The sequence below is a fragment of the Syngnathus floridae genome, chromosome 19 (assembly GCF_059516105.1).
Source record: "Syngnathus floridae isolate MCC-2025c chromosome 19, RoL_Sflo_1.0, whole genome shotgun sequence".
Lineage (NCBI taxonomy): Eukaryota > Metazoa > Chordata > Actinopteri > Syngnathiformes > Syngnathidae > Syngnathus > Syngnathus floridae.
Window position 1 is genome coordinate 803,299 of NC_142431.1, and position 27,836 is coordinate 831,134.

Below are 27,836 nucleotides of genomic sequence, written 5' to 3' on the forward strand. Positions count from 1 at the left end.
TGTTTTGACGAAAGGGCTAAGACCAGAAGTGAGTGGCTAGCACTTCTGCTCAGTTATTTGGGTCGTCCCGGTACTCCTGCTTCCTTGCACTTTCCAAAGATTTTCTGGTTTGGTTCATTTGACTTTAAACTGTTCATGTACATCGCGTCTTGCCCTTACTGGGCTGATGCGGACTCCATGTCATCCAACAAGCGCTATACGGATGGAAAATGACCAGAATGGAGCAAAAATGACTACTGAATCAGATATTATGAAGCCTCCTGTGGGTCTGTCTTTAGATGCAGCATTGGGTTGAATGTGTGGCAGCATATTGCAGCTTGTCTGGGCTCACCAATGCGAATCGATTCGTCATCGCACCGCTTCCAGTTTGCGCACAACGCTTCTCCCGTGCATGCATGAGTCATGTCTGTCTATTTGGCTGCCTCCTGTTACGGTTGGGATTATGCATGGTGGTCATTTTCAAATGCATGCAGTGACAAGACATTGCACCCTCTGTCTCAGAGTACTCTTTGGGGTTTAGTGGTCATGCGTGCGTGCTTGCGTGCGTGCTCTAATGGGGACCTGAAACGAGACACTAGATGGCAACCACGTTGAAAGGGAGAATCACGAGAGGGGATGGGAGGGGGCAGAGGTAGGGGATGAATTACGTCGGCGAGGGCCAGTGGGGGGACGCGGTGGTACTAGGCTTGCAGCTGGAGGAGGGATGCGGGGAGGGCTGAAGCAGCAGCATCAGCAGCAGCAGCAGCAGCAGCAGCGGCGGCGGTGGCAGCGGGAGGGGGAGGAGGGGGTTGATGAGATGGACATTTAAAAATTGTTCGATCACACTCGGCCGGATTAAAAGAGCTCGAACCCGCAGAGGGGCAGGCGGACGCGAGGAGGGGAAGGGGGCGAGGATGCGCTGCGTCCGCGGGGCTTGCGGCGGCGGCGTGCGCGCGCCTTCCCAGCCCGGAGCCTGGGTGAGCTGCGGCGGCTCGTAGATGGCTCCGGGGCTCCGGGTGCAAAACAGGTGTCCGGGAAGTGTCGTCGGGACGGGAGGAGGAGGAAGAAGGGGGCAGCGAGCGGGGGCGGCAAGATGGCTGCGAAGTCCGACGGCCGCGGGGTCGTCACCGGCTTCGCCCAGCTGCGCAACCTGGACGAGGTGGTGGGCGCCGGGGAGGAGGGGCCCGACAACGGCAGCTCCTTCCACATCTGCCACTGCTGCAACACCTCGTCGTGCTACTGGGGCTGCCGGAGCGCCTGCCTGCACTACCTGCGGGCCAGGCGCAGGGAGGCGGCGCGGCCACCGCACGAGGAGCAGCGACTGTGGCTGGACTGCCTGTGGATCGTCCTGGCCCTGCTCGTCTTCTTCTGGGACGTGGGCAGTGACGTGTGGCTCGCCGCCTACTACTACCGCAGCCGGGACTTCCTGTGGTCGGCCGTGACCCTCTTCTTCGTTCTGGTGCCCTCGGTGCTGGTGCAGATCCTCAGCTTCAGGTGGTTCGTGCAGGATTACACGGAGGGCGCACTGGGCTCGGTGCAGGGGCTGAGTAGCCGCCGAGCCGCCGCCAGCCTGCAGCGGGACCGATGCTGCCGACTGTCCGTGTGGCTCTGGCAGAGCGCGCTGCACGTCTTTCAATTGGGACAGGTGTGGAGGTAAGAGTCACGTCGGCTTTTGCGTGCTGCCAGCGCGCGCGCGCCTGCCTGCCTGCCTGCCTGCCTGGTTGCGTGCGTGCCAGCGCGCCTGTCACTTGTCCTGGAATAACCTGCACCGTCCGGGGTGAATCTGTGGCAATGAATAGAAGAGAAAGCCGTCTTTGTGCACACGTTGTGTGGTGCAGAATCAAGGAAACTGGACATGGGAACCGGATAGACTTGCATTTGCGTTCATACACGAATGGTTACTTCACCACAGTGCGCCATTGCGCTTGTGTGGGGAGTCAAAGCGTGCGCGTGCGCGCGTCCCGCGTGTGTATACATGTGAGTGTGGTGTCTTCAGTCGCACTGCCCCCCTTTCCTCCCCAAGCTGCATTAAAGACTCCGATTAGATATTGCAACCCAAGAGCATCTGTTCTCACGCAGTCTAACATACTACTGACCCCCCCAATACGCAGACATGATGTCATTGTGTCTTGTGTAACACCCCCCCCCCCATTTGCCCACACACAATTGAGTACAGGTAGAACGTGGGCAACGTCATTAAAACTGAGAAAAAGCACAGACCTGAGCGGCATGTGTGTGTATAATCCATCTCTCCTTCCTAATACCATATCCTTGGCCGCCTGGTGTCATGGTGTTCTCACGGCCGGCCAATAATCTCCGTATCGGCTTGTTAGCCTTTTGCTGACCTCTCGCTAAACTAATCTGACACGAGCAGCTTTTGACCCCGCAGTGGGCGGCCAGGCGGATCGCGTCTGCTTGAGGGGCAGACTGCGGCCTTGGCAATCATCCGCTGCCAGTGACCCCTGGGCAGCAACCCACACATACGTACATGCGCGCACACACTGCCAAGCCAATTGAACATGTACTCCAAATCCTTGAGCTCCATGATGCCTCCCAAAGATTGTAAAATAAACCTGTAAATAAATCTGTAGGCGCCATCTAGTGGTTTACAGTGGAATTACTCCCCAAACAAATATAAGGCCAACCAAAATAGGTGTACCTCATATTCCGAAACGTCGGCAGGTTTCCTAATGGGCTCATTTTCACAGCCTTCGTTTGCCGCTTTCATCTCAGGTATCGGCATCACTTAGCGTGAAAGTTGTGACTTCATCACGCTCGAAAGCTGACAGGAGTCATGTCTCATTACTCACTTTTATCTTACCTCCACAATCAATTAGCAGCCTTCCCGGCATGCATCGCGGCTGGCATCCCACTGCGATTTTTTTTTTTCTTTGATGAGCGAGGATTCCGCCGGCGTTTTTTAATCCTGCGATGTTGCACAGCGTCACGCGCAAATCTCCCGGCGGCGCGATGGATGGCTTAATCTCACCCAAACGAGTGTGGGACTGCGGCGAGAAGTTGAGGGGGGGGGGGAATCCCCAGCAGATCGGGCCCACCGTGGGACTTGTTCTTTTCTTCCCTCCCAATTTGTCACAATTGGGCAGAAACGCGGAATAATTGGCAATTATACCAATTTGGCCACGAGAGGCTGAGTCAGCGAAGGAGTGGAGCACGTCTCGTCTGTAAACACAACAGGCTGTAATTTCACACCAAATAAACAAGCGTGCGCACAAAGCCCGGCCGATGGCTTTTAAAAAGTCGCTTAAACACTTCAAGCGCACAAAATGGTGTCGGCAATTAGATGGCTCGCAGAGCTTTGCCGCCGTTTAGCTGATTGTAGACGTCGCCTTGACGCCGCGCTCTCAAGCCGAGGTTAGCGGACGGATGAGCTAGCTAGCGGGAATGTTGCGCACAGGTGGGCCTAGTAGCATTAGCATGCGCATCACACGCGCGTGCGGTGCACCTCGCACACCCGAGGGATGTAAGCGTGTGATGGCTGCACACTGGCAACACACTGGCGCTTTGCTTGCGTTTCACACTTGCTGGAGGCGTTTGACATCGGAGAGGGAAGCGCTGCGCAAAATGGACAATGAAGCAAGTCAATATGGCCTCGCTGCTGCAAAAGGACAACTCGCTGTTTCTTGGACCGTTGGACACATTTGGCTTGTTTCAACATATAAGCTCAAAATAGTGCCAGTGTTTTTTTTTTTTGGGCTGACACATCAATGGGCTTGTGTGCATATCGGCGTGTTTACAGCGGCGCTCTGCTCTGACTGCATTTGTAGCATGCACGCTTTGTGAAACTTGGCTCTTGATGAGGCTTTATTGACTTTTGGATTGTGCGTGTGCGCGCGCGCCTGGTTGGCAGCTGTAGCGACTGCATCGCTTCCATCCTCCGTCATCAGCGAAGCTTTTTGGGGGATTCTATTTCCTCTCTGGGCTCGAATCTAAATCTGGCAGTCTGATGTTCTTTTCTACATTAGCTTCAACTGTAAAATAATCACGCCTGGGCAAATTCAGAAAAAGGTCAATAATGAAAAACATCCAAGTTCCCGTCTTGTCGCCGAGGAGCACCGGTGGCCGGGTGTTTAAACGTTTGGCCCATTTTTCATCCCGCAAACGCCAGCGGAGAAAACGATTATGCGACCCGGAGGACAGCTGCTGAGCGCAAAGTCTATTTTCACAGGACTTGTACTGTACTCCCATTATCCATCCCATAATATGCTGTCTTGTGTATTGAATGAGGTGCCGCTTACACTCCCAGGTGTGCTCTTTCTTTCCCACCGTGGCGCCGTCTCTCGCTTTCCATCCATTAGCGCGCTTAAGCGTTAGCGCACGAGCGCTACGCGGGCTATCGTGACAGCGACCCGCAGTTTAATAAAAACGCCGGGCCATTTTATAAATAAATGAACGGTTTCCGTTGGTTGTCGTGCTTCGCAACCGTCTCCCCTTTTCATGTTGTTAGCGTTAGCGGTGATGCTACTCAGAAGGTGGATGTAAGAGAGAGCCTTTTGACTTTGGCTCTCTGATTGAAGGCTGGGTGTGGGTCGGCCCACTTTCTTCATATGTAGGCCAGCGCACACTGTGGCCCGCATCCATCTTTCGCTCTTTCTTGACGACGGGGCCGTCCAGGAACAAGACTCATCTCAAGGTCGCGCATCATCCTGCGGCCAAAATGACCCACTTTTAGCTAGCGTTGGCGCTGGCGCTCAAAACGAGAAGCGGATTGGGGCCCTTGTGAGTCTTGCTGCGGCCAGATTAGCGGGGATGTCTCATCTTCTGAAATGAGCTTCATTTATCCCTCGCCTTCTCTTGAGAATGGGATCATCCGCGGCAGCATTGTCAAACGGTTTTAGCGTACGGCGCCACGCGGCAGCCGCGACCTCGCGCAAACACAAACATTTTGCCGATTGACTCCGGTTCTCGCCAGCTCGACTCCACTCGACTCGTTTTTTTGCTCGTCCGAGGAAGGCTGATAAAGACACGGCGGCCATTTATAAAGGTTTTAAAAAAAAAGTCAATAGCCAAGAGGATCAAAGTTTTCCTCCCGAAGCACCACTAATGTACTCGAGCACGTTGTCGCCAATGTTACTTGTCACTCTCGAGTGGTCGCCATAGCAACCTTTTTTCAGCTCCAAGGCTCCCCGCCGAGGTCCAAGCGTGGAGGCTTCTGAGGCTCGTCTCGTCGTTGCGAGAAGGCGCCCAGCAGGCCGCCGCCGCTAACCCGACAGCCGAGCCCACGTCGACGGACGGATTCTTTTGTTCATCTTGCTCTTGCTGTGTTTTTGGGGCACTAGATCTGCAATGTATGCTTCCTTTTTTCTTTTTTTTTTGGCGCTGACAAATGAGTGTGTCGGCGACCTCCATCCTCCCAAGGTGAGCGCGGACAAGCCGAGCCTCGGGCTAATGACTTATTGAGCCACGGCTAGCGAGCAAAAGCTTTGGCGTGGGGGGGTCGGTACCGGTGCGGTCCAGTCGAAGCGGTTCTGGTTCTAGTGCAGTGTGTTAAAAAAAAGTTTTCTTCTTGCCTCGGGATCCCTTTTGAAGCCCAAAATAGGCTTTCTCCTCTTCTTGATTTATTTTGATGAAGCCCATTTGCTTGGCTTTCTGACCGGCCTTCCATTTTCCGTCCGCCTTTGCGCTCTGCGGCGCTCGCAGGCCTACTTTTGTGAAGTAAGTGGACCTTTCAGAGGCAATTTCTCTCCCGCTCGCTCTCGCTCATGCGCCGCCTTTGATCAAAGTGTGTCAGGAGCTGCTCAGCAATTTGATGCAGCCCAAAAAATGAAGGAGGGGCCCCTCACGCTTGAAATTCCTCATTATCCTCTCGCACATGCTTAGGTGAGCAAATATGCGGGTGGGAAAAAAAAAAAAGTCAAAGTTGTTCCTTTGGACTATTCTGTCGAGGGCCTCGAAATTCACAGCTTGAATTATCGAGTCATGTGCAAACGTTGTCAACATGTTTGCTTGACCAATTGGCGCTGCGTGGGCGGGTACATCGGAACAGATGGCCAATGTTGACTTGCGCTGAATTGGATTTTTCCATTTGAATTTCCTTGTAATTGTGATTTATTGACAATCATTTTGCCGTGAGTTGTCATTGTGCCGGCGGCTGCCGCATCGCAGACGAAAGCAAAGCTCGGCACTTTTGACTGATTTGTGTTGTATTTAGCGGCGACAGATTCTTCCCATCCGTCCGTTTTACGGGGTGTCACGCCGACTGATGCACATGGCAGCTGTCAAAAAGAGAAGCGCGTCAATTTCCCCGCAGCCTCGCGACTCGCACGTTATCAGCATCAAAATGGAGCCGCCGCCGCTGCTCACGGAGTCGGGTCGCCCGCACTAGAAGGCCCGAGTACCAAATGGACGCAATTCAAGACCCCCCCCCACCCCCTCTCTTCCGGTAAGGTGAAGCCAAGCATTAGTAAGGTCCTGACCGCTGCTCCCAAGAGGACTGTGGAGTAAAAACAGCTGCTGGCGTCTCCCTTCCGAGACCGGGCCGGGCCAGGCCGGGCTGGGCCGGGTGGCTCTCCCTGTCCTACTTTTGAGGAAATAATCCAGCGGCCTCAGATCACCCGTGTGAATTTCTTTCCCGCTAATCCGCACTTGATTATTTGTAGCCGTATTTCGTCAATGAAATGGCCGCCTCGGCCGGGCGCCGATGACATTACGTGCTTCCAATTCATCACGTTTCCCAGACTGCAACACAGCGGAGTCTGGTTACCACCACTTAGCAACGCCCGGGGAGACGCGCCGGCGCTCTCGGGCCCGCATGTCCTCCGGTCCGGCTTCACCACGATCCGTCGGGCTGTGTCCCTTTTTGACCCTGGCCAAGGCGCGGTTACCTTGGCAACTCTCGCAACATTTTTTAGTACCCCACTGCGGCATGAACTGCGCGTGACCTCAGCCACCCCCGTTTGGTCTCCAGACTCTCTCTTTTTCTCGCTGCATACTTTGCTGAGCTTCAGCCTGGAGGTGCACGCGGATCCCTCCGGTGTCGCCGTGTGATGATGCACGTGATCACGAGACAGAGAGGGAGGAAACGTGAGAGTCGGTTGAATGGCGAGGTGACACGAGTGTCAATGATGATGGATGGGCTGACATAGTGTGTGTGTGGGAGGGAGGGGCTGGGGGGGTCCCGTCTCCCTAATGCTGTTTGACAATGACGTCGCAGGTCTCACCACCCTTGATCAGCGGCTTTGTTGCTCGCATCATTAGCAATGTGTCTCTTCTGCTTCATCTTGCCTTTGCTGGTGTCTCCACATTTTGTGTGGAAATGTCTTCCTTTCTCGTGGCGTCCAAATTCCATGCCTGTTGGAAAAACGGCTGTGAGTGGCCGTTTACTGCTATCGTTACATCCGACCGCAGGCTTGTGTGCACGTGCGTGTGTATCGTGCACGCATTAGTGAGTGCGAGCGAGCGAGCGAGCGAGGGCTGCCTCCTCAATTTGCATTTGTGGCGCGAGCATCTATCATCATCACCAAGGCGCTGCAAAATGGTGAGACAGGCTCTCGCTCTCAAACGCTGCACCACGGAAAGACGTTTGAGCTCCTCGACGATATTTCCCCGTGTCCGCGCGCTCTCTGTTCTCATTAATACGATAATTGAAGACGTACAGGAAGGCAAATGAAGAAGTATCGAGTCACTCCATTTTGGTTAGCCGGACAATTCCTCATCAATTCTTTTGATGGATTGTCATCGGGTGAGGGAATAAAATCATGTTATTGATGGTTGTTTGGGTGACCTGTCGAGCAACTGCGATCAAACCGTCGACGACGTGAAGCGCCAGATCGTTCCTTCACGCCGCTGGATTTGGCTTTTGCTGCCGCCGTGTGAATCACCTCGGCGGCGGCTCCGTCCACTTGGGGAAGGGGAGGGGGTGGTTCTGGAAAAAAAAAAAAAGAAGAGAGCGGCGAAATGGTACGGCCTGATAGATGGAGCGGGGAGAGCCGGCGTCTGTGAGCGGAATAGCAAGAAGACGACGGCGAGGCCCCCAAGACGTGAGGCGGCGTGGTGGGAGGAAGACGAGTGCGAGGCACACAGCCAGAAAATTGCATTGCGTGCTCAGTGATTAGTTTACCTACTCCCCCTCGCCTCCCCCCTTTCTCGTCCTCCCCTGGCCTCTTTTGGTGAGCGTCGTCTCCTCCTCCTCCTCCTCCTCGCTTGCACTGTCACTACATCACAGTGTCACTTGTGCCGAGTCGCACCCTTGCCGCTTATCTCCGCCGCCGCCGCCGCCGCCTCCCCCCTCCCCTCCCCTCGCGGCGTGCTGACTTGGCTCTCACCGCTCCACTCTGGTGTTATCGCCAGGCCGCGGGAAAAAAGTCGACGTGCAGCCAAACTGCAAGCACACAAAAGTAGGAAGATAACTACGCATTGTGCGTCTCAAACAACCGATGCAGCGCCTCAAGAACGGCCCCGCTAGCTTCACATGCTAAAGGTTAGCATGGATGTGAACACAGGAGAGGAAATTTGATGTTGCGTGCAGACTAAAAGGCAGCCATGGTGCACTTTTCTCTTTCTTTTTTCCGTGGTGCATTCTTTGAAAAGCAACTGGGTCAAAGCCTTTTGTGGCTAATCCGCCACCTAATCTGCTCCTTCCTTGTGTGGCGGAAAAGCAGCCTTCCAAAGCCAAGCATGAAGGAAACGATTTCACTGCTAGCGGCCCGCTTTTGCTTTTATGCCGCAATCGCACAATTTCAAGAATTAGCGCTGTGGCTAACTCCAATTTCTATCACAAAACGGCCTGGCTAATCGAGTGGACTTTGGCTGTAGCGTGACGATGGTGCCGATCGGAGCCGCGCTGGGCTTTTTCATCTGGGATCCGTCATTTCATTAAGCCCCTTTGTTGTTGATTTAATTAGCGCTGTGGATATTGGACAGCGCTGACCCCTCGCCTCTGATTGATCGTAATGGCGGGCAGAAATGATCAATATCTCTTTTTTGTTCTCTCATTTCTCGACAACTTTGCTGCAGAGTCGCGATCAAGCTAACATTTTGCCGTGGACGCGCTTCCAGCTAACTTCTCCCTCGCCCTGACGTGTCCTTCCTCCCTGTTATCGCTCCCTACATCCCGCATCCCAGCGATGGGCCCGAGGCGCCGGTCGTGTTGGATTTGGAGCCGGGCTGAGCCAGTGTAGCGGCTCCGCTCTAATCGCTGCCATAGGGAGGATGAAGACGTATCAGATCTAGGAACAGCGCGACTATTAAAACGGACACACGCTGAGCCACAAAGGCTGGATTGACACGGAAGGTCTTAACGCCCCTCCGTGAGGATTTAGCGGCCGGGTAGCCGTGAGGGTTAGCGCTCGCGTGCCATTAGACGCTGACGCTCAAGTTCACGGAAAGTAGACTAGATGTCTGCAGAGGTGTCGCCTCGCCGCCATGATGCTGACGGCCGCCGCCGGGGTCGGCACGGCTGAGCCGGAGCGCCGAGCTGTTACCGCACACGGCGATTTAACGAGCCGTGAGCAAAGTGCTACGATCGCGCCACAAATAATTCACGAGGCGCCAGAGCGGGAGAGACGGCGAGCCAACGGGAGGGGGCCAACGCATCTGCGGAAATCCCCTTTTTGCCAAAAGCTGACAAGAGAGCGTCAAAATATTTGTTTTGCAAAAAGGCACAGCGGGAGGGAGGGAGGGAGGGAGCGCCAACGTGATGCCGTGCGTGTTTGGGCCAGCGTGAGAGTGACGACTCTATTGTCAACACTCCTTCGTACGCGTCGGCGCTGGCGTCGCCTCCGACATGGTGACGCTTCAGGGCCAAGCGGAGGCTAATGGAGCTTAGTGGGCGGAGACGACGGGCCGACGTATGGCCTGTCGTTTCAGATTGGGGAGACGGTGGCCCGTCCACTGATTCCATCTGACATTTACCGGTCCCGATGAAAATGTCACACAATCGCAGCCTTGACCTCGGCTTTCGCAGCCGCGGGAATAACACGAAGAGGGCCAAGAACCAAAGCAGACAAACAGGAGCAAACCTGGGTTGCGTCCGTCTCTGCAGGTACATCCGCACCATGTACCTGGGGGTCCAAAGCTACCGGCAGAAGGAGAACCAGCGGCGCTTCTACTGGGCCATGATGTACGAGTACGCCGACGTCAACATGCTGCGACTGCTGGAGACCTTCCTGGAGAGCGCCCCGCAGCTGGTGCTGCAGCTTTGCATCATGATCCAAAGCAACAAGGCCGAGTGGCAGCAGTGTAAGAGCGGGGCGGGGCGGGGCGGGCGGGTGTCCGACACGAGGCATCCGGGCCCCAGCCCGTTTGCTTTGACGCAAACGGCGGCGAGCTAGCGTCTGGGCTTCTTCTCTGTTTGTCAGGTTCTTCGGTGTTGTCGTCCCTCCTGTCCCTGGCCTGGGTGCTGGCGTCCTACCACAAACTCCTGCGCGACTCGCGCGACGACAAGAAGAGCATGAGCTACCGCGGCGCTGTGGTGCACCTCTTCTGGCGCCTCTTCACCATTTCCTCCCGGGTGCTGTCCTTTGCCCTGTTTGCCTCGGTTTTCCACATCTACTTTGGCATTTTCGTGGTGCTCCACTGGTGCGCCATGGCCTTCTGGGTCATCCACGGCGGCACCGACTTCTGCATGTCCAAGTGGGAGGAGGTGCTGTTCAACATGGTGGTGGGGGTGGTCTACGTGTTCTGCTGGTTCAATGTGCAGGAAGGGCGGACGCGTTTCCGGATGGTGGTCTATTACACCGTGGTACTGTTAGAGAACGCCGTTCTGAGCGGGCTCTGGTACGCATACCGCGACCCGGCCACCACCGACGCCTTTGCCTCTTATGCCCTCTGCAGCGTCTTCCTGTGCTTTGCCTCAGGTGTGGCCTGCATGGTGCTCTACTACGGGGTCCTGCACCCCATGGGCCCCCGGCTGAGGGTCCTGGCAAGCTCCTGTTGCGCAGAACTGCTCTGGGGGCTGCCGTTGCCCCCCGAGGCCGAGCCTATGGCGCCCACGCCGGGCCCGCGCGGCTCTCAGGCCACGCCCACGCGGGGCCCGGCGGGCGAGCAAGCGGAGTCGGACGAAAGCATCGCCAACTCCTGCCTTCCCGTTTTCCAGGTGCGCTCCGCCGAGCCGGTGGACTCTTCCGGCCGGCCCGTCCGCCCCGAAGGCCCCCTCATCAAAATAGACATGCCTAGGAAACGCTACCCGGCCTGGGATGCGCACTTTGTGGATCGGCGCCTGCGCAGGACCATCAACGTGCTGCAGTACGTGAGTCCCAACGCCGTGGGCATCAGGTACAGGGACGGCCCCCTCCTCTTCGAACTCCTGCAGTACGAATCGTCGTTCTGAAGGGCGCGCTCTCACCCCGCTCCTTGGAGCCTCAGCGCTCTCGGTCCACCTTTGTGAGATCTTTCAGTCTTTTCCTTTTGGAGAAATGAGCAAACACCAACACATGGCAGAGAGGATATCACAGGCCCGATCCTGTTGGGCCTGTGGATGAGTGTATAGATAACACATGAATGTTTCATTATGAAATTGCTCTCATGCATTATTCCGTAGAGCGACTTGCGTGAAGGGCAAGGCGGGCAAGCCGGACAAGGCGGGCGAGCCGGACGCTTCGCCGTCCGACACGGGGAATGTTGGAGGAGCGCGTCAGAGGGTGACGGCCTTTTGCACATCCGACTTTCACTGCCATTCTTTATGTAAATAAGGCCAACATTGATCGTGTTTACCGAGACCCTCGGGAGGGGCGGGGGGGGGGGGGGAGCGCCGCTATCCCGGCTGTTGCTATTTCTGCTCCAAAATCCTCAATCGTAATCACATCATGTATGGTGAGAGAGGCAAAGAGAAGCACACTGACCTTCAATCAGTTCCACCCTTTCATGAAATCTTTTCATTGCACATTGCCCTCTGGTGGAGGAAAGGCACAATTGAAAAGGGCCATCAATGTAGCTGAACGGAAAGAGGGCATTTTCCAACTGAGACATTTGAAACACATTGCAGGTTGCGTCATCGGGCAAAGACGGCCGTCCGCGAACCCTCCGCCATTCCCTTCAGATGTTTCTTTCATTCTTGACAAATGCTGTTTGCATTGTTGGCAAACCATTTTCCATACCTGTGGACAACGCACAGCAAGAGCGCTTCTGCAAGAAGCTCCTTCTCCTCAGTCCTTGTTGTGCCTTCTAACGTTCGGGGTGCTTCGGTCCGGTCCGGTCCGCAAATTGCGAGGCCTCCTCCTTTACATAACCCGTGTTCCTCGACCCTCGCCAAATCCCAGCTGCTTTTCTCGCTGCGTTTGCTTTGGACCAGATGACGACTTTCTCGAGACCCCCGACAACTTGTCGTCATTCCTCGGTTTCGTTGGAGGTTCGTTTGCAGATGAAGAAAAAAAAAAAACATGTTCAATGCAAATAATTACCAATCCACAGCCAAACTGTTTATGAACTTTATTGTTTGAAAAAAACTTTATACGGTGACGTGCAAACGGTGAGGTCACGGAAGGCCGCCCCTGTGAGGATAAATTGGAAACCTGATGGGTTAAAAATTGCTCAACGCTCCGGTCAATGATTGTTGACCATTTTTTATGCATTTGCCAGTTTTCTTCCGCTTACAAAAAAAAACCAATCTGGCTGTCAGCATAAAACAAGAAAGTGCTGTGCAGCAGCAGGGTGTGCTCTGATGTCTCGGTCACAGCACAGGAAAAAGAACGAATGCATTTACAAGCTGGTGCTGAACCAACTCATCCAGTGGTGCTAATGCCAAGTTCACTTTTGGGGCTTTCTCAAGAGCATAAAAAAAGTGAGACAGCCCAGAAACAACTAGCCGTGATGCTCTCAAGCGCCAGCACCTCAATCTACACACTGAATCTACCGCAAAACTCTCTATGGTGCCATTTTTCTTTGCCACAGCTCGTCTTCACGTGGTCTTATGATGTTCGCGGCATACAGTTGTTTTGGGTTTCTTTTTATCTGGGACAATGAGAAGATAGATTTTGGAGCACAAACTACAGATGGAAATTTAAAAAAAAAAAAAAAAAGTCTATATACCTAGAACGTGATTGCTGTGTTGTAACTTCCTGTCATCTATATGTCCTTTTATCTGTGTGTATCTAATTTTTATTTTTTAATAATCGTAGACTTGGCTGTGACATTTTATTGGAACATGGATTTGATATTGCAACCGAGCAACTATGGGTGTCATGTCAATTGCTGCTAATTTACAAATGGTTATGAAAAAAACAATGTTGCTTTTCTTGATATTCCCTCAATTTCCAGGTTGTGTTAGCTTGTGGGTGTGTTTTTAAATAATCTCTGGGTTATATGATTTTCATGGATGCCATATATATATGTACATATATATATGACACAGTGTGAGGATATTTTGTGCTGGTTAAATATAAGTATGATTAAATAATTAAAGGGGATGGGGAGAGGGAAAAAAAAAGCAAGGCTGATGTCCAGTATTGTACCTTTTTGCCCTGTTGTAGGGAATAATATGAATATAATTAATAACATATGGTGCTAACGTTCATTTTGTATGTTTTTTTTGTTATAGAAGAAATGACAACTATTATGCTAAAAATATAATGTCAAGCCTTACTGTAGATTCATGAGACTGTTCATCCCAGAAGAGAAAAAATAAATATGGTATTTGAAAGTGCAATGCGGCCACAGTGTGTGTCCATAATTTTATGTTTATTTTGTTTATTTTATTTTGTTTATTTTATGTGAACTAAAAATCTAACTTCAATTCTAAATGTATATAAAACGTATATTTATTTGAAAGATAAATGACGTCATACTCCTGAACGTAATATTCCTGGACCAAAGGGGGCGCTGCTGTGCGTGCTTGGATGCATTTGACGCCCAAAATGGCGGCACGGTTAAAAAGTTTGGATTGTTTTGTTCGACTTTGTTTCCTGAGCATTCGGCTAGCCGTGTAGCTAAATAACCTCATTTGGATACAGGTTGGAAGGCTTGCATGGCGCCTGCCTGCCTAAGGACTTCTGGACGTGTCCAAAATTGAGAATGGCGCATGGCCTTCACCCCAAATTTGGGCTGACTTCACCCATGCTAGGCTACTAGGCTAAGCTAACGTCGGAAGGTATTCCCCAAAAGCTTCGTTTTGGTTATGTCGTATCTCGCTTGGAAGGTGGAGGAGGAGGCGACAAGCAGAACATGAAGAAGAGGACCTCGTCGTAGACATGGAGGAAGATGTGAAAAAAGTCAAAAAGGCAAGTCGACACTTTTTGTGGGATTGTTTTTACAGCCGCCCAGCCACTCAATTACTATTGGCCGGCTAGCATGCTAACCCGCTTGAGTTCCCTGACCCAGTCGAGTTTAACGCCAAAATTAAGCCCGTCTCGTCAAACCATCAGTATATGTGTCACGATGTGGGTCAAATAATGCTAAATTATATTTTTGTTACATTTGAGTGTACACTATTCAATAAAACTTGGGTCCGTGTACTGCAATGCTGAGATTTAGCTTGACTTAGCTCGAGTAAGAGCATGCTGATTCAGCTCGATGAACTCTTATGTAAAGTGCTTCAATCTATATTGTAGGAAAAATTCACGTTTCCATATGATACTGAATGTGTTGAATGTTTTGTTTGTAGTCATTAAAGTGATGTCACTGCTCCTGCACTTCTTCTTTGCGCCACGCGAGGGCGATAGTGAGCTGTGTGATTATAGAAAAATGTCCCGTCAGACTTTCTGCATATTTAAAATATTCATATTATAATGACGTATTGTTTTATGCTGAGTGTATTTTGCATTTATACATAAGCTATCCAGTCTGACATTGTATTTATAGCAAAGATCATAGTCTGAGTCGTTTAAAAATAATCATAAAAAAATGTGCCCAAAAGTAGCACTAACAATATGTGATTTTTCTTTCTGCAGTGAGCTCATATTTCTCCAGCAAACAATCAATATTAATGCACCTGTCGCGTGACGCCAAACACTGTTAAATAATTCAGCGGTCAACTCCAGAGTTGTTGCGCGAAGTCTGCTGTCAAGTTTGAACGCCGGTGTCCTCACAGGATGCTGCGGCAGTGCGCTTCCTCTTTTGACGCTTCCCTTTTCTTTGGTTGTGTCTTGACGTGAGAAAGTGTCATTTTTAGTTAGCATAGCATGAGGCAACAGGTGATGAACGTAAACAACGAAACAATCGCGCTAATCTGCTCGCATCAGCTTGCATGGACTATGAGGTAGGCTCTTTCAATTCGAACTGATATCCTCCCATGCTTTAACGGTTAACATTTTGAAATAGTAGTTAGTCTTTTTTTTTTTTCTGAACTTCCCCTTCAGCCTGGCATTGTGTCACCCTTCAAGCGGGTCTTCCTGAAGGGTGAAAAAGGACGGGACAAGAAGGCGCTGGAGAAATCGGCGGAGCGCCGGGCACTCCACACGGTCTCTCTCTCGCAACCCGACCACCGCATCGACCCCGACATATTGCTCAATGACTACATCGAGAAGGAAGTCAAAGTGAGGCGCGCCGACTTCTCTCTCATACTCGACTTTAGTGACACTGTTTGAAGTAACGGCTCGGTTCTGCGTCCTTTCAAGTATTTGGGCCAGCTGACATCGGTGCCGGGATACTTGAACCCATCAAGCAGGACAGAAGTCCTCCAGCTCATTGACAATGCAAGAGTAAGTCATGTGACCGTTTCAAATGTCAGGTGAGCGTGCCCTCCACAAAGGCAAGCACACCGATGGTTGGTGTCCGCAGAAGTCGCATCAGTTGGCGGGCCAGCTGACCTCCGAGCAGGACGCCGTGGTGAGCTTGTCGGCGTACAACGTCAAGCTGGTGTGGCGCGACGGCGAGGACATCATCCTGAGGGTGCCCATCCACGACATCGCCGCCGTCTCTTACATCCGCGACGACTCTCAGCACCTCGTCGTCATCAAGACGGGTACGCAGTTGTGGAAAGCCGCAATCCAAATAGATCAAGTGGTGACTGATCCTGTGCGGCTCAGCCCAGGAATCCGGAGGCTCCCCCTGTCCCAGCTCCTGTCCTGATCTCAACAAATCTCAGACGCTCAGCTCCTTGTCGGAGAGCGGCGCCGTGCTGGTGGAAGTGTGCTGTCTGCTTGTCCTCGCCGTCGACAATAAAGTATGTTGCTTAGCATCCACGGGTGACCCCAAAAAAAATACGAGGCGCGCGTGGCATTCATGTTTGGGAAGGGATACATTTGTCCTTGCTGTTTTGTGCGTCAGGCAGCTGCAGAGGAGCTGTGCCTTCTGCTCAGCCAAGTCTTCCAGATTGTCTACACCGAGTCCACCATTGACTTCTTGGACAGAGCCATCTTTGATGGCGCCACCACCCCTACAAGACATCTTTCCCTCTACAGCGGTAAGCAGTTGAAACCAAATGTTCAAATATTACAAATTCAAATAGAGCGCCTCGTCGTCTGCTCTAGGCACAATTTGTTTTTTTATCACTACTGGTCTGAAGCGCTAATTTTGTTGACGAACGCGCCGGTTCCTCAGATGACTCGTCAAGCAAAGTGGACATGAAAGAAGCCTTCGAAGGCGAAGCTGGCCCTTTGTAAGAGCTCACCTTCTCGTTTTCCCTCACCTACTCCAGTCGATGCTTCCTTAAAACGTATTTTCTTTCCTCCTCCCCCTCCAAGTCCATTCCAGGCATCGCCGGAAGCCGACGGCAGCTCCCCGTCGGCTTCCGGCCCCGCCTCTCCTCAGGTCACAACGGCGAGCGAAGGGGAGCTGAGCACCACGGCCGCCGAGCTGCTCCAGGATTACATGACCACGGTACGACCTCTCCGCCACTCGAGAGTTTCCTAACTGGCATTGTGTCGTTGACACTTGTGTGGCGTCCAGCTGCGCACAAAGCTGTCCTCCCAGGAAATTCAGCAGTTTGCCGGGCTGCTGCACGCGTACCGCAACGGCTCCTCCATCCACGAGTTCTGCATTAACCTGCGGCAGCTCTACGGAGACAGCAGGAAGTTCCTCCTGCTTGGTAGGACTTCTTCTCTTTTCTAAACGCACACGTGTGTCATGACAGGAACTTTACTGTTTGGCTGTCTTTAACGGCACCTTTGAATTTCATTCCGTGACTATCACAGGCCTGCGTCCCTTCATCCCCGAGAAGGACAGCCAGCACTTTGAGAACTTCTTGGAGACCATCGGCGTGAAGGACGGTCGCGGCATCATCACCGACAGCTTCGGCCGCTACCGGCGGGCGGCCGCCTCCGACTCCAACGGCAACGTTGCGGCGGCGGCGGCAGGCGGCGGAGACGGCGCCGCCTCCGACGAGGCCCCGGAGGAGGCCGGGGAGACCTCGGAGGGCGACGAGTGGGACCGAATGATCAGCGACATCAGCAATGACATCGAGGCACTGGGCTGTAGCATGGACGGTGAAGGCGCCGCGCTGTAACTAGGCAGACTCCACCCATTGATCGCACGATCACACTGAAGGTTAGTCGTCGTATGACGTCAATCAAATGCACTTAGGCTGACGTGCGGTCCAGCCCTGGTTACGTTTCTTCCTCACTTATGGGCAGTATCTGCCACCGCCGTCAGCCACACCACAAGTGGATGCAGTCACCACCTCAGTTTCGATTAGCGCTGCCTTATTGCTTTCCCCCCTCGATTAGTTGTTTTCCTGTTTAGTAGTGCACCGCAATTTGTGGAAGTTTGCCCGTTTTGTGCTCTCTGAACACCCAAAGTTGCCTCCGTCGAGCCTTTCCCTTACTGGGGCACAGAGAATCCAAAATGGCCGCCTCATCATTTCTTGTAAACTGTGTGCGTGGTCAGCAGTTGCTGTGCATCTTATGGCGACTTTTGTTTTTAATCAAATGAAGGGGAGGCTACCCATTTTTTTCTGGAAGAATTTGGGAAACCCCGAGATGAAGCGTTGGGTCGTTTAGCTGCCGTTGACCCCCAATTGTGCCTTTGAAAGTGTTGCACAGTCAGTCGCCCCTCACGCACTGTCATCGTTGTGCAGATGTTTATTAAAAAGAACAACGTTTTGCAAGACCTTTGGAACGCTGTCGTCCTTTACGTCGATCCACTCTGGCGTCCTGATGGCGATGGCTTTTGACCGATCACGTGCTCGGACAAGCCTGAGATCGCAGCGACGTTTCCTAATGCCATCAAAGCTGGGAAAGTGGTCCGCTTGACTGGAGCGCATTCCGTCCAGTCACGCTTCCATTTGCTAATCTCCAAAAGGTGGTACCAAAGTGGGCTGGCTGCGAGTGGACCACAGCCACTCAAAGTGGCCTCTAATGGCAATGAAAAATGACAACAAGTCATTTGTTATTGCCTAGAATTTTCACATCAGCGCCCGTCTTAATTGGATGCTGAGCGAGCGAAAGGAATTATCAACGGCGCGGCGTTGAAGGCATCCTAATTGGCCTCCCGTAACGTTAATCCTTAATCCCATTTGTCTGCGCCCACGGGATTGTTCTGGCACTTTAATGTTGCCACAAATTCATGAGAGCAACTCGTGAGCCGCCGCTTGTCCAACTTGAAATGTTAGATAACGATAGGACAGAACATTTTGGATGGGCTCTCAGATCTGACACTTCCAACTGTGTTTTTATTTGCTCTCAAAGACAACCTTGCGTTAGCTTCTCTTGGCTCCAGTATACTCTTGGGCTAGCACAGCGAGAAGCGACGCGAGTTGATGTTCATCTTGGTGACGCCGATGAGCCGCAGGGGCGCCGAGAGGCCCAGGCCGGGCGTGACGGGGCACTCGTAGGGCAGGTCGGACAGCTCGTCGCGCTCCTCCAGCCCGTAGGTGGCGTCGTTGAGCATGCGGCGGTGCAGCTGGCACGCCTGCTCGATCCGCAGCTCGCTGATGTCGCCGCGCAGACCGACCAGCTGCCTGGCCAGATGCTGGTCCTGCTGGCGCATGTCGCTCTGAAAGAAAAGTTCCTCAGTCTGGGAGGAGGTTGGCTATTGATTCCGAATGAGAACATTTATAATCTCGGACACCGTCTCACCAGTTCTCTCCTGAGCCAGCCGAGAGCCTCGTCTAGGGTCTCGAAGGTCTTCAGCAGCCCCGACGGCAACTGGCAGCGGATCACGGCAGAGTCCCCTGCTTTGCGTCCCGCTTCCCCGCTACCCGAGCCGTGGAAACGTTCCGCCTTGGCTTTCCACTCCAGGTAAGAAGGTCTCCTCGTCTGCAGTCTCAGTTTCTCGGTCAAGGCCTTCAGGGTGAGAAGATGATCACCCGAAGGCGAAAGATCATCTTCCCGTTGTCTCGCCTCCTCGCAAGCCATCGGTTTGGCCGGGGAGACTTCCATTTTTGGAGAGCGTCTTCACCACACTAGAACATTTGAAAGCGTTCCTAAAGTGCTTTGGAACTCCAGACGAGAAAAAATGCCGCAGGAAAGTGAAAATAATTCTGACGGTAGTGAGCGGAAGGCAGTTGACTCGTCGCATATCAAATGACGGCAGCTCAGCAGTCTATGTTGCCGTAGCAACCGCATTGACACTTTACATGACTCAGTAGTTTTAATGTAATGTAGCAGTCGGTCGATATCAATCTTTCAAGACTACATATTTGATCGGCAACAAGATGGAACGAATTTTAACGTGTTTTCCCCTTCAACGGGTTGCCAATGGGAAAAAAAAACGGATTTTTGTTGCGTCACCAAATATAATGTTTTGCTTCACTTGATAACAGGCATGCAAGCTCCATCAAAGTCAGCCAACAATGTGCATGCTGTAATCATAATCATCAGTAAAAGTGGTCCCGGGCCATTATCCCATAATAAGCCATCACAGGCCCGACCCGCGCTGAGCTCGTTGCATCTAATGATAGGCTTGCATTAAGACTGCCAGGGGGATTATTATGGCTTGCCAAAAGCTAACTGCTCCCACCAATGACTTTTAGGAAAGTTTGGCTCATTGCATTTTTTAACTAAACGACTTATTCGGCATATTTGCCATAAAAGCTATTTATTTACAAGCATCCCATCGCTTTCTGCATTGCTTATCCTTGTTGGGGTGATCAGAATTTCTTCATTTTAATTGTAAATGTAAAAATAAATACAATTAAAAAAAATAATGACATTGAATATTTGTCAACTGAGGCAGGCAGTCCTTACCACGTGACTCTTTTTGGTGAAGCGCTTCCAAGCATCCGATGCACTTCCTCTTCACCGGACCTGGTTCAAATGTCTTCTCAGTTTCGTGGCCCTGACTTGTCTGAAAACTAAACGAGTGAAGACCACTACATGAAGCCCCTCTTGAAGAGGGAAAAAAAAAAAAAAAACTTGCGTTTTAATTTAATTCCCTCCCACCGGTCTGGGACGCGTCGCCGCCTCAAGTGGGTTGGTCCGTTGCTTGGGCACGTCGGCGCGTCCGCCATATTGGGTGGGTCAAGTCGATAGTAAAAGTGCGTTGCTAGGATACCGTGGCGTTTCTGCCACGTTTGTTTCAAATCTGTTTCACGTCGTAATGCAGCGTTTACATCGCGTTGTAATAACAATTATAAAATGTTCGTTTTAAGTTTGTGTTGAACCTATTTTTTAAAAAACGTGTTATCTAGATGATATTGAGTGCGACCTAAATGTATCGTTATGGCCCTCACAAAACAAACACAATGTTTGACAGCATGTACGTATATTTAATCGGGAACTAAAAATACTAAATGTCACATTAAATAGCAAAACACACTGAAAAACACTTGGTCCTTGTTTCGTGTGACAAGTGCAATAAATGATCAAAGTGCTACTAGCACAAACCAAACACAAATGAGACAATTGATGGTTGGAAATAATTGAAATATCAATCGTCGTATTGTTGTTCATGGATGTCAGCTCATGACAAAACCAAATGTCAAGTGCAACTACTGCTAAACAAAAACAACCAGTCCTCCACGCGAGTGATGCATCAGCTAACGTTGAATGTCAAGCTACAAGGTGAGCTCCTCGATGTCGTCGTCAAAGGAGGGGATGACGCGGACGGCGGGCCGGCTGTCTACCACGTGCCGAGCGCTCACGGAGGCGGGCGCCGCCCCGAAGCCGAGACGCCCCGTCGCACGCGAACCTCCCCTGGTGGCGCCGCCGCCCGTCATGCCGTCCAGCAGCTCCGCCGTCCGGGCGTCGCCCGATGGCGCCGCCAGTGAGCCGAACAGCTGCTGCATGAGCGCCGACTTCTTGCTCTTCTCCTCCGTCCCCTTGAGGCTGAAGATGCCAATAGCCTCCAGAGCGTGGTCTCCGTTGTCCCTGGCGGCATTTTGGCGGGGGTTCCCCCCCAACGAGTCCACGCAGCTTCCGAAGACCAAGTCCTCGTTGGATCGGATCGAGCAAAGGTTTCGCCGCCGGCCTGACGACGGTGTCGACGACGGCGTCGTCTCCGCGGCGGCCGCGTTGGACTCGGACGAGTCGACGTGGACGGGCTTCCGCTTGTCCTTGTTCTGGAGGTCAATTTCTCGCATCTTGGCCAGCAGCTGGTCTTTCCTACGACGCGCCTCGCCGGCGTCCACCTGGTGGTGGTTCCCCCACAGCTCCGCCTCCTCCTGGACGTGGACGCTCTTGTGTGGATTCCTCAAGAAGCTGCCCACCTCGTCATCCTCCTTGTCTTTGACCCAGTCTGTGGAAGTCACATACGCTGATCTACTTGCAAGTTTTTCAAGGTACGAGCCGCCGGACTCTTCTTACCATCTGTGAACATGTTGGCCTTCGCCTCACGGACATCCTGAGCGTTCTGTTGATGGTCCTCCTCCGTCTCCTTCTCGTCCCTTGAGGTTCTTCTGTCGTGGCTTGTCTTCCTCTGCTGCTCCTGCTTTGCTTTGGGTCCACCGTCCACCACCTCCACCTGCTGACCACGTCAAAGCAGAGAAAAATAAAGTGACTCATCCTGAATGGCTCCATATTCAGGCGAGAAGTTACCTTGAGTGACAGGTATCCGTCAGGGGCCGGATCGCTGTACTCGGGCAAGGCGGGCGGTGGCGGCGAGGGAAATTCGGGGCTGCTGCTGCTGCGCGTCTGCACCGCCTTGCACTGTCTGTGCGCCTTGTGGAATGAGGCCTCCGCCTCACCTTTGAGCTTTGACTCGCCGTCGGCGGCCTTCCTCGGGGAGACTTTCCCAATGCGGTGAGCGTAAATGTTGCGGATCTCTAATTCTCGTTCTTTTTCCTGGAAAAAGGTGACAACGGTGTCACTAAGGAGCTTGTGGTGGTGGTCGCGAGGATGCGGCTGAATGTATTTGCGTGTTTCTCTGGAGGCACCCTGAGTCTACTGGCGAGTTGCTCCAGCTCCTTTTGCAGATTCTTGATCTCTTCCTGCGCGCAGAGCGTCTTCTTCCTCTCGGCAGCCAGCTGCCTCTGGTGGCTGCCGTTGCTCAGCTCCATGTTCCTCTCCAGCTCCTACCGGGCGGCACAAACGGCAGCGGTGATGGTCACGTGAAAGAAGGCGAGGCGGCAACGCTACCTTCATTTTTAGCTCGGCCTCGTGCGTGCGTGCCCTCTCCTGCTCCAGCTTGCAGCTGAGCTCCTCGCGGGCGCCCAGCTCACGCTGCTCCACCAGCTTCTTCATGCGTCCCACGGTGGCGTGGCTCTTCAGCAGCTGCTCCTCCTTCTCCTTCAGGCGGCGCTCGGCGGCGCGCTCGCGCTCCCGCGTGCGGCGCAGTCGCTCGCGCAGCACGTGCGTCTCGCTGGCGTGGCACGACAGCATCTGGGAGATTTTGCTCTCGGCGTCCGTGTAGTTCTGCAGCGCCTTCTCCTGACGCGTATGAAGCTGCCGCCAGAGAGTCCGACGGGGTCAGGCGAGCTCCGGTGTCGTGTTGGCCTCGAGCCGAGTCTACCTGCTTAAGGATGCGATTCTCCTTCTGCAACTCGGCGATGCGCAGCTGCAGCTCGCCGTGCACGTTGCGCAACTCGTTGATTTTCAGCAGACGCCCCGACAGCATTTGCCTGGTCAGGGGGTCCAAGTCTTTGGGAGGGAGGGACTCTTTGCTGAGGGACCGCGACGCCCGGCTCCGGCCCGGACGCGGCGGGCGGGCCCGGACTCGCCTCTCCATACCTGTTGCGCACGTGTCAAATGTAAAAACATTCAAACATGGATCTGCTTCCGACGTGCGTGTCAAACCTGTGTTGTAGGGCGAGCTGCTGGAAATGAGATTGGCACGCGTTGGCGGAAGCGGCGGCGGCGGCGACAGCGTCTGATCCCGCTCGTACGGCGAGAGCGAACGTTCCGACTCGTATTCGTCCGAGTAAGACGTGGCCTTGCTGCGGCGCCCCTCGCCGTCCGACGCTCGGTCAGGATCAGAGGGGTACACTTCCGCTTTGGAAGTTGCTTTTTCATCCTGGGTCCGCTCCCGGAAGTTCTTGTAGTGCTTGAGCTTTTTGCCGGAGGGGGCTCGACTCTTCCGGCTCCTGAAGGATCCTCGGCTCCGATGGTCGTCCCAGTCGTCTTCGAACGCGTCGCTCTTGGACTCCATCTTGTTTTGAGGTCACCAAAACAACAGGTTTGGGAAGAGGAGAGGAAGCAAATGTTTTTCTTTTGCTTGAAACATCTTGCTCACATTGTCAGAAATAGTCACCACACTAAAGATTAACCGGGGCGGGCGTTGCTACTAAGCAACTGAGGCCAGACGCCGACAGGTTGCTCTGAGGACTTCCTGCTCGCACAACATGCTCACTTAGCAACCGCACCGTGTGTGGGAAAGTGACTATCCTAATTTCTGCTGTTTTGCATTACAAGCAGGTATTAGCATGACGCTAACAGATGTTTGTTGAACCTGTTTAAACGTAGTGTGTTTTGTTTCATGTCATTTCTGCCCTGAACTTCAATTCGGAGTAACTTGAAGCAAGATCCAGCCAAAACAACCCCTCTGACAGATCCAGCTTGATGGGCGTGTTTCTATGGCAACGCGAGCCTACAAAGCCAAAATCAAGACCACCAAGACGAGCCACGCAGCGACTACCTCAGTCCAAATTCCTTCCTAGAGTCATTTCTTGGAATATCTGTAGTGAAGTTGCAAGCATTGGGAAATGGCATCACCTTTGCCAGGATTAGGCTAAAACCCTGACCGCCGTCTGTTCTTGTCGGGTGCATTGTTGTCCCCGCTGACACACAAAACTGGGCCTCGAGCACCAATGGGTGCACGATCAAGCATGAATGTGTTTTTACAAAGAAAAAAAAAGTATTGCAAGTGTATCGGAGGAGCTAACGGAGAGCCAAGCGGGCGAGAAGAACAAAATAGTGCAACAGGTGAGGCGTGTCTTACCGTTAGACGTCGCCTTGCACCTTCACGGTCATGGATCGCTCACAGCTGCTCGTGGTTTTTACACAAAATTGGACATTATCGCTAAGATCGGTTTCATAGTGGAAAACTCGCCGCAAAAAAAAAAGAAAAAGGCTCAAACTATTGGCTAAGCTAACATGGCTAACGTGATACGAAGGCGAACTGGTAGCCTCCTCGTCTTGTTTACGTGTCCTAATTGCAAAGTAGCGTCTTGTGAGTGTGCCTAGCATGAGTGGCTCTGCAGAGTTTGCAGATCGAGACCGAGAAAGGACGGAGAACCAGAACGACGGCCATCGCTGCCTGCTGTTGCATGGAAACCGCTTCTGTGACGTCACCAGCTCGTCTTGCATTACCGGTACATTACGTGAAAGCTGCACACATATTCAAGAACTTATATCGTTTTATTTTCATTAATTGTTTATCACTGAAGGGTCGATTACTCTGTTGTTTTTGAAATGTTACCTGTCATTACATTATTTTACAATAAAGCCCTACATAAAAGTGTGAGAAAATGTTTCATCTTTAAAAATAAACAGGCAAAGCAAAATAACTTTTCATAAATCAGTTTATATTACCCACTAACATTTTCAAAATCAAAAAGTCACGTGTTGTGTCGAATTTCATTGGGTTGTAATGTAAATTTAACACAATTCCTGCTCTACATTAGAACTCAGGAGATGATATTTGTGTTTTCGGAGATATATTATTTAAGCAGTGGACAAAAAGACGTGAAGAGAATAACTCGTTTTCCTTTTGTTTTGAAAAGAAACACCGGAAGCTTGATGTTCAGTATGGCCAGCTTATCGGCAAAAGCGGACCGCGTCTGCACTGTCCTGCAATAAAAGGCAATGAAGCGCTTTTTTTGCTGCTTCTGAGCGACATCATCGTTTAAACTTGGTTTCCCTCCTCCGTAATGGTGAATTAAAATGGTCATTGTCAAGGTTTACGTCGCTTCGTCAAGTGGATCTCTGGCAGTAAGTAATTGGGGATTTTATGTTTTTTTTGTAACGCTTCAACTATTTGTGCATTATTGATTCATCCAATCATTTTATTTTTATCATCGACAACTGTCGTTAAATGCTCTTTATATAAACCGATGCATAGAACAGAAAGGGAAAGTACAGTCCATCCATTGTACGCCTGAGTAAGTTGACCATTTGGGTCAGTGATGCCAGAGCGAAGCTTGTGAGTGCAACAATTGGCTTTTGGATGCCTTTGAATTGAGTTAGCAGTGATTGGCTACAGGGGAGAGAGAGAGAGAAAAAGAAAAGGATGGGGCCTGGGGTGGTGGCTGAGTGGCTATAATTGGAAATTAAAGGAGGGAAAGTGTTCCAAAGTGTCCAAAAGTGTGGCTGCTTTAGAGTGCCTCGTTGTTGCTCGAGTGCATGCATGTCGTGCAGAGAAATGTGGAAGATTGAGAAGGGGGGAAATTATTATTGCAGTTTTTTTTTTTTTTTTTTAATTAAATTGACTGGCCAACCAATGCGTGGGCGCGGCTTGGGGCTGGCGTGCCCATTTTAGAGTGCCTCGTACTTGCCGGTGACTTTTAGTGTCGCAAAGGCAAACCATTGCTTTCCTTGCATGGTCCGTTTGTCCTGAGGAGTCCTGTTTTGTTCCCCTTCGTCGTGTAATGAAAGGATTAATCCAAGTTAATCCCTTCATTCAGTGTGCAAACAATATACTCTTGCATATTTGCATGGAGCGTGAGGCATTTCCATGGACTCTTTTTGTAATTCGCCCACAAGTGTTGAATCTGCCACCCTAAAATGATGACACGATTGCCACGCGCTCTCGGGTTGAGTCTCTGGTTCTCACTCTGAATTGTTGTCACTCGGCCAAATTGCGATTGAGTGTGCACTGTCGGGTCACATTTGTTTGGGTTGGCGAGTGTACCAATGGAGGCCAGACGTGCAAAACAATAGTGCCATTGTGGCCGCCCATATGCCCATGTTCGGATACCCTCATTAACGTGTTCTTTTTTTACCTCTATTTAAGTTGAATTATTTTGTATTTAATTGCTTCATCAGTATGATGAATTAAAATGCATGAGAACAATTAATCCAGGCTAAAATGATCAATGTATTATTGCTTTAGTGGCCATCATAATGATCAATAATGATGTATTTTCACTTTTTTTAAAAATGTGGGTCAAGTACGGGAAAGACATTATAAATCCAAGTTTGGATCGTAACGAGGCGGCGCTTTCGCCGACGTCAGGTGAAAAAGCAACAGCAGGCGGTGGTGGGTTTCCTGGAGGCCAACGGAATCGAGTTCCAGCAAGTGGACATCGCCATGCTGGAGGAGCAGCGGCTGTGGATGTACCGCCACATCCCTTGCGACAAGCGGCCGCACGGAGGCAACCCGCTGCCCCCGCAGATCTTCAGCGGCGATCGCTACTGTGGGGTAGGTGCAGGTCGCACGCAGGCTGCTTCATGATGGCTATTGTGAGTTTCGGCTCAATCATCCATCCAAATGCACGCCATGCACCTCTGTAATCCCACCATAATCCCGGCGAGGATTACGCCGCGTCACTCTTGCCTGCGGGGGTAATCCATGGCGACGTGCTCGTCCAATTGCTTCCGGGATGCTGGCTGGAAGGGCTCGGTCCAGCGCCGACTCACCTTTTCCATCCCGGCAGGACTATGAGGACTTTTTCCGCTCAAAAGAAAATAACAGCGTCTTTGCCTTCCTGGGCGTCGCCGCTCAAGATTCTGACCAGGTAAGCCATTTATGACATTTCTTCCTCCTTTTTTTTTTGCACTACCTTCATTTTTTGTAGTTCTAAGGACAGGCCACATCACTGAAGCCATTTGGGTCTCATGCATTAAAAGACGGATGAGACAAATGACGAAACAACTCAGGTTTTGTTTTTGTACAGCAGCAGTCTTAGAAGGCACAAAGGGAAAACTCCTCCCGGCCGTGTGGATGCCAAACGTGCACGGGACTCCTTCAAAAAGTTCTTGTACATGTTGATCAAGACCCCCCCCTCCAGAAAAGGGAGCGACGCCAATCATGCCACTTTTGGTGACCCAGCCATGCACAGTGCACCCGTTTCGATGAGGTGTACCTAATGATGTGGCCACTAGCGTGCGTTTGAATCGTCCATTTTTGATATTTTCCATGTGCTGTGCCATCGTGTTAAATGTACATTATTGTGATTTTTACGATATTTGTCGAGAGTGATGTCAAATTGTCACATTGCAAAATAAAGTTGATGAATTTTCTGCAGTACGTAGATTTTAATTGTCGGGCCAAGCGCAAGTGAATTTTCCTGCTATATGGAAAATGGACAGATGTTTGTCTCGGTCAATTCCGTTGAATTTTTTTTCCGACAACATCAATTGGCAGCATTTCAAGGGAAAATCAGCACGACAACTCGCTTGCCCTTTGACGCCCTCTTGTACCGCACGCGTCATTTCCCATCAAAACGGGCCTATGCAATGATTTACCCGCAAATCAATAGCGGAGTCAATCTTCATATCTCGCATTTGAAACACTGAGAGTGCAGTTTGATGTGAAGTTTTGAAGTTTGAAAGAAAAAAAGGAGAGTCCTTGAATGAATTGGAAATTGCGCCGTAACTTTGTGAGAAAAAAAAAAAGGTATACCTAGAAAAACTACAAAAGTGGGGGTTCTCGCTCTCCCGGTGCAGATTTTGGGTCAAAGCATCCCCTGTCTTTAATGATTGATCCAAATGTCA

The 27,836-nt window shown here is 51.6% G+C and overlaps 5 protein-coding genes across 11 annotated transcripts; 3 read left to right on the forward strand and 2 right to left on the reverse strand.

Moving 5' to 3' along the window:
- Positions 1 to 759: 759 nt before the first annotated feature.
- On the forward strand, positions 760 to 13,579 carry xkr6b (XK related 6b). Of its 2 annotated transcripts, XM_088362338.1 has the most exons (4): positions 760 to 1,632; positions 9,980 to 10,176; positions 10,296 to 10,713; positions 10,794 to 11,260. In XM_088362338.1, exons 1-4 carry the CDS (start codon positions 1,073 to 1,075, stop codon positions 11,110 to 11,112), a joined length of 1,494 nt encoding a protein of 497 aa, XP_088218464.1. In that variant the 5' UTR covers positions 760 to 1,072; the 3' UTR covers positions 11,113 to 11,260. The 2 variants fall into 2 exon arrangements, with proteins under 2 accessions (XP_088218464.1, XP_088218463.1); XM_088362337.1 differs by having other exon boundaries at positions 10,296 to 13,579.
- Positions 13,580 to 13,749: 170 nt separating this feature from the next.
- ccm2 (CCM2 scaffold protein) lies at positions 13,750 to 17,916 on the forward strand. 2 transcript variants are annotated; one of them, XM_088362049.1, is made up of 10 exons: positions 13,750 to 14,150; positions 15,228 to 15,404; positions 15,486 to 15,569; positions 15,649 to 15,832; positions 15,897 to 16,033; positions 16,138 to 16,273; positions 16,411 to 16,468; positions 16,554 to 16,689; positions 16,759 to 16,897; positions 17,004 to 17,916. In XM_088362049.1, the coding sequence occupies exons 1-10, from the start codon at positions 14,121 to 14,123 to the stop codon at positions 17,312 to 17,314; spliced, it is 1,392 nt and encodes a 463-aa protein (XP_088218175.1). In that variant the 5' UTR covers positions 13,750 to 14,120; the 3' UTR covers positions 17,315 to 17,916. The 2 variants fall into 2 exon arrangements, with proteins under 2 accessions (XP_088218175.1, XP_088218176.1); XM_088362050.1 differs by lacking the exon at positions 13,750 to 14,150 and adding an exon at positions 14,169 to 15,127.
- A 556-nt stretch (positions 17,917 to 18,472) lies between these two features.
- On the reverse strand, positions 18,473 to 20,150 carry fam167ab (family with sequence similarity 167 member Ab). 2 transcript variants are annotated; one of them, XM_088362051.1, is made up of 3 exons: positions 19,995 to 20,150; positions 18,885 to 19,210; positions 18,473 to 18,801 (listed from the first exon to the last, which is right to left on the reverse strand). In XM_088362051.1, exons 2-3 carry the CDS (start codon positions 19,185 to 19,187, stop codon positions 18,538 to 18,540), a joined length of 567 nt encoding a protein of 188 aa, XP_088218177.1. In that variant the 5' UTR covers positions 19,188 to 19,210; positions 19,995 to 20,150; the 3' UTR covers positions 18,473 to 18,537. The 2 variants fall into 2 exon arrangements, with proteins under 2 accessions (XP_088218177.1, XP_088218178.1); XM_088362052.1 differs by lacking the exon at positions 19,995 to 20,150 and having other exon boundaries at positions 18,885 to 19,493.
- Positions 20,151 to 20,494: 344 nt separating this feature from the next.
- Positions 20,495 to 24,487, reverse strand: lca5 (lebercilin LCA5). 3 transcript variants are annotated; one of them, XM_088362047.1, is made up of 8 exons: positions 24,121 to 24,487; positions 22,980 to 23,331; positions 22,696 to 22,913; positions 22,323 to 22,628; positions 22,121 to 22,258; positions 21,783 to 22,028; positions 21,552 to 21,708; positions 20,495 to 21,483 (listed from the first exon to the last, which is right to left on the reverse strand). In XM_088362047.1, exons 2-8 carry the CDS (start codon positions 23,329 to 23,331, stop codon positions 20,804 to 20,806), a joined length of 2,097 nt encoding a protein of 698 aa, XP_088218173.1. In that variant the 5' UTR covers positions 24,121 to 24,487; the 3' UTR covers positions 20,495 to 20,803. The 3 variants fall into 3 exon arrangements, with proteins under 3 accessions (XP_088218173.1, XP_088218174.1, XP_088218172.1); XM_088362048.1 differs by having other exon boundaries at positions 20,495 to 21,471; positions 21,552 to 21,711; XM_088362046.1 differs by having other exon boundaries at positions 21,552 to 21,711.
- A 431-nt stretch (positions 24,488 to 24,918) lies between these two features.
- Positions 24,919 to 27,366, forward strand: sh3bgrl2 (SH3 domain binding glutamate-rich protein like 2). Of its 2 annotated transcripts, none has more exons than XM_088362722.1 (4): positions 24,919 to 25,112; positions 26,356 to 26,541; positions 26,777 to 26,857; positions 27,017 to 27,366. In XM_088362722.1, the coding sequence occupies exons 1-4, from the start codon at positions 25,065 to 25,067 to the stop codon at positions 27,026 to 27,028; spliced, it is 327 nt and encodes a 108-aa protein (XP_088218848.1). In that variant the 5' UTR covers positions 24,919 to 25,064; the 3' UTR covers positions 27,029 to 27,366. The 2 variants fall into 2 exon arrangements, with proteins under 2 accessions (XP_088218848.1, XP_088218850.1); XM_088362724.1 differs by having other exon boundaries at positions 27,020 to 27,366.
- Positions 27,367 to 27,836: the final 470 nt, after the last annotated feature.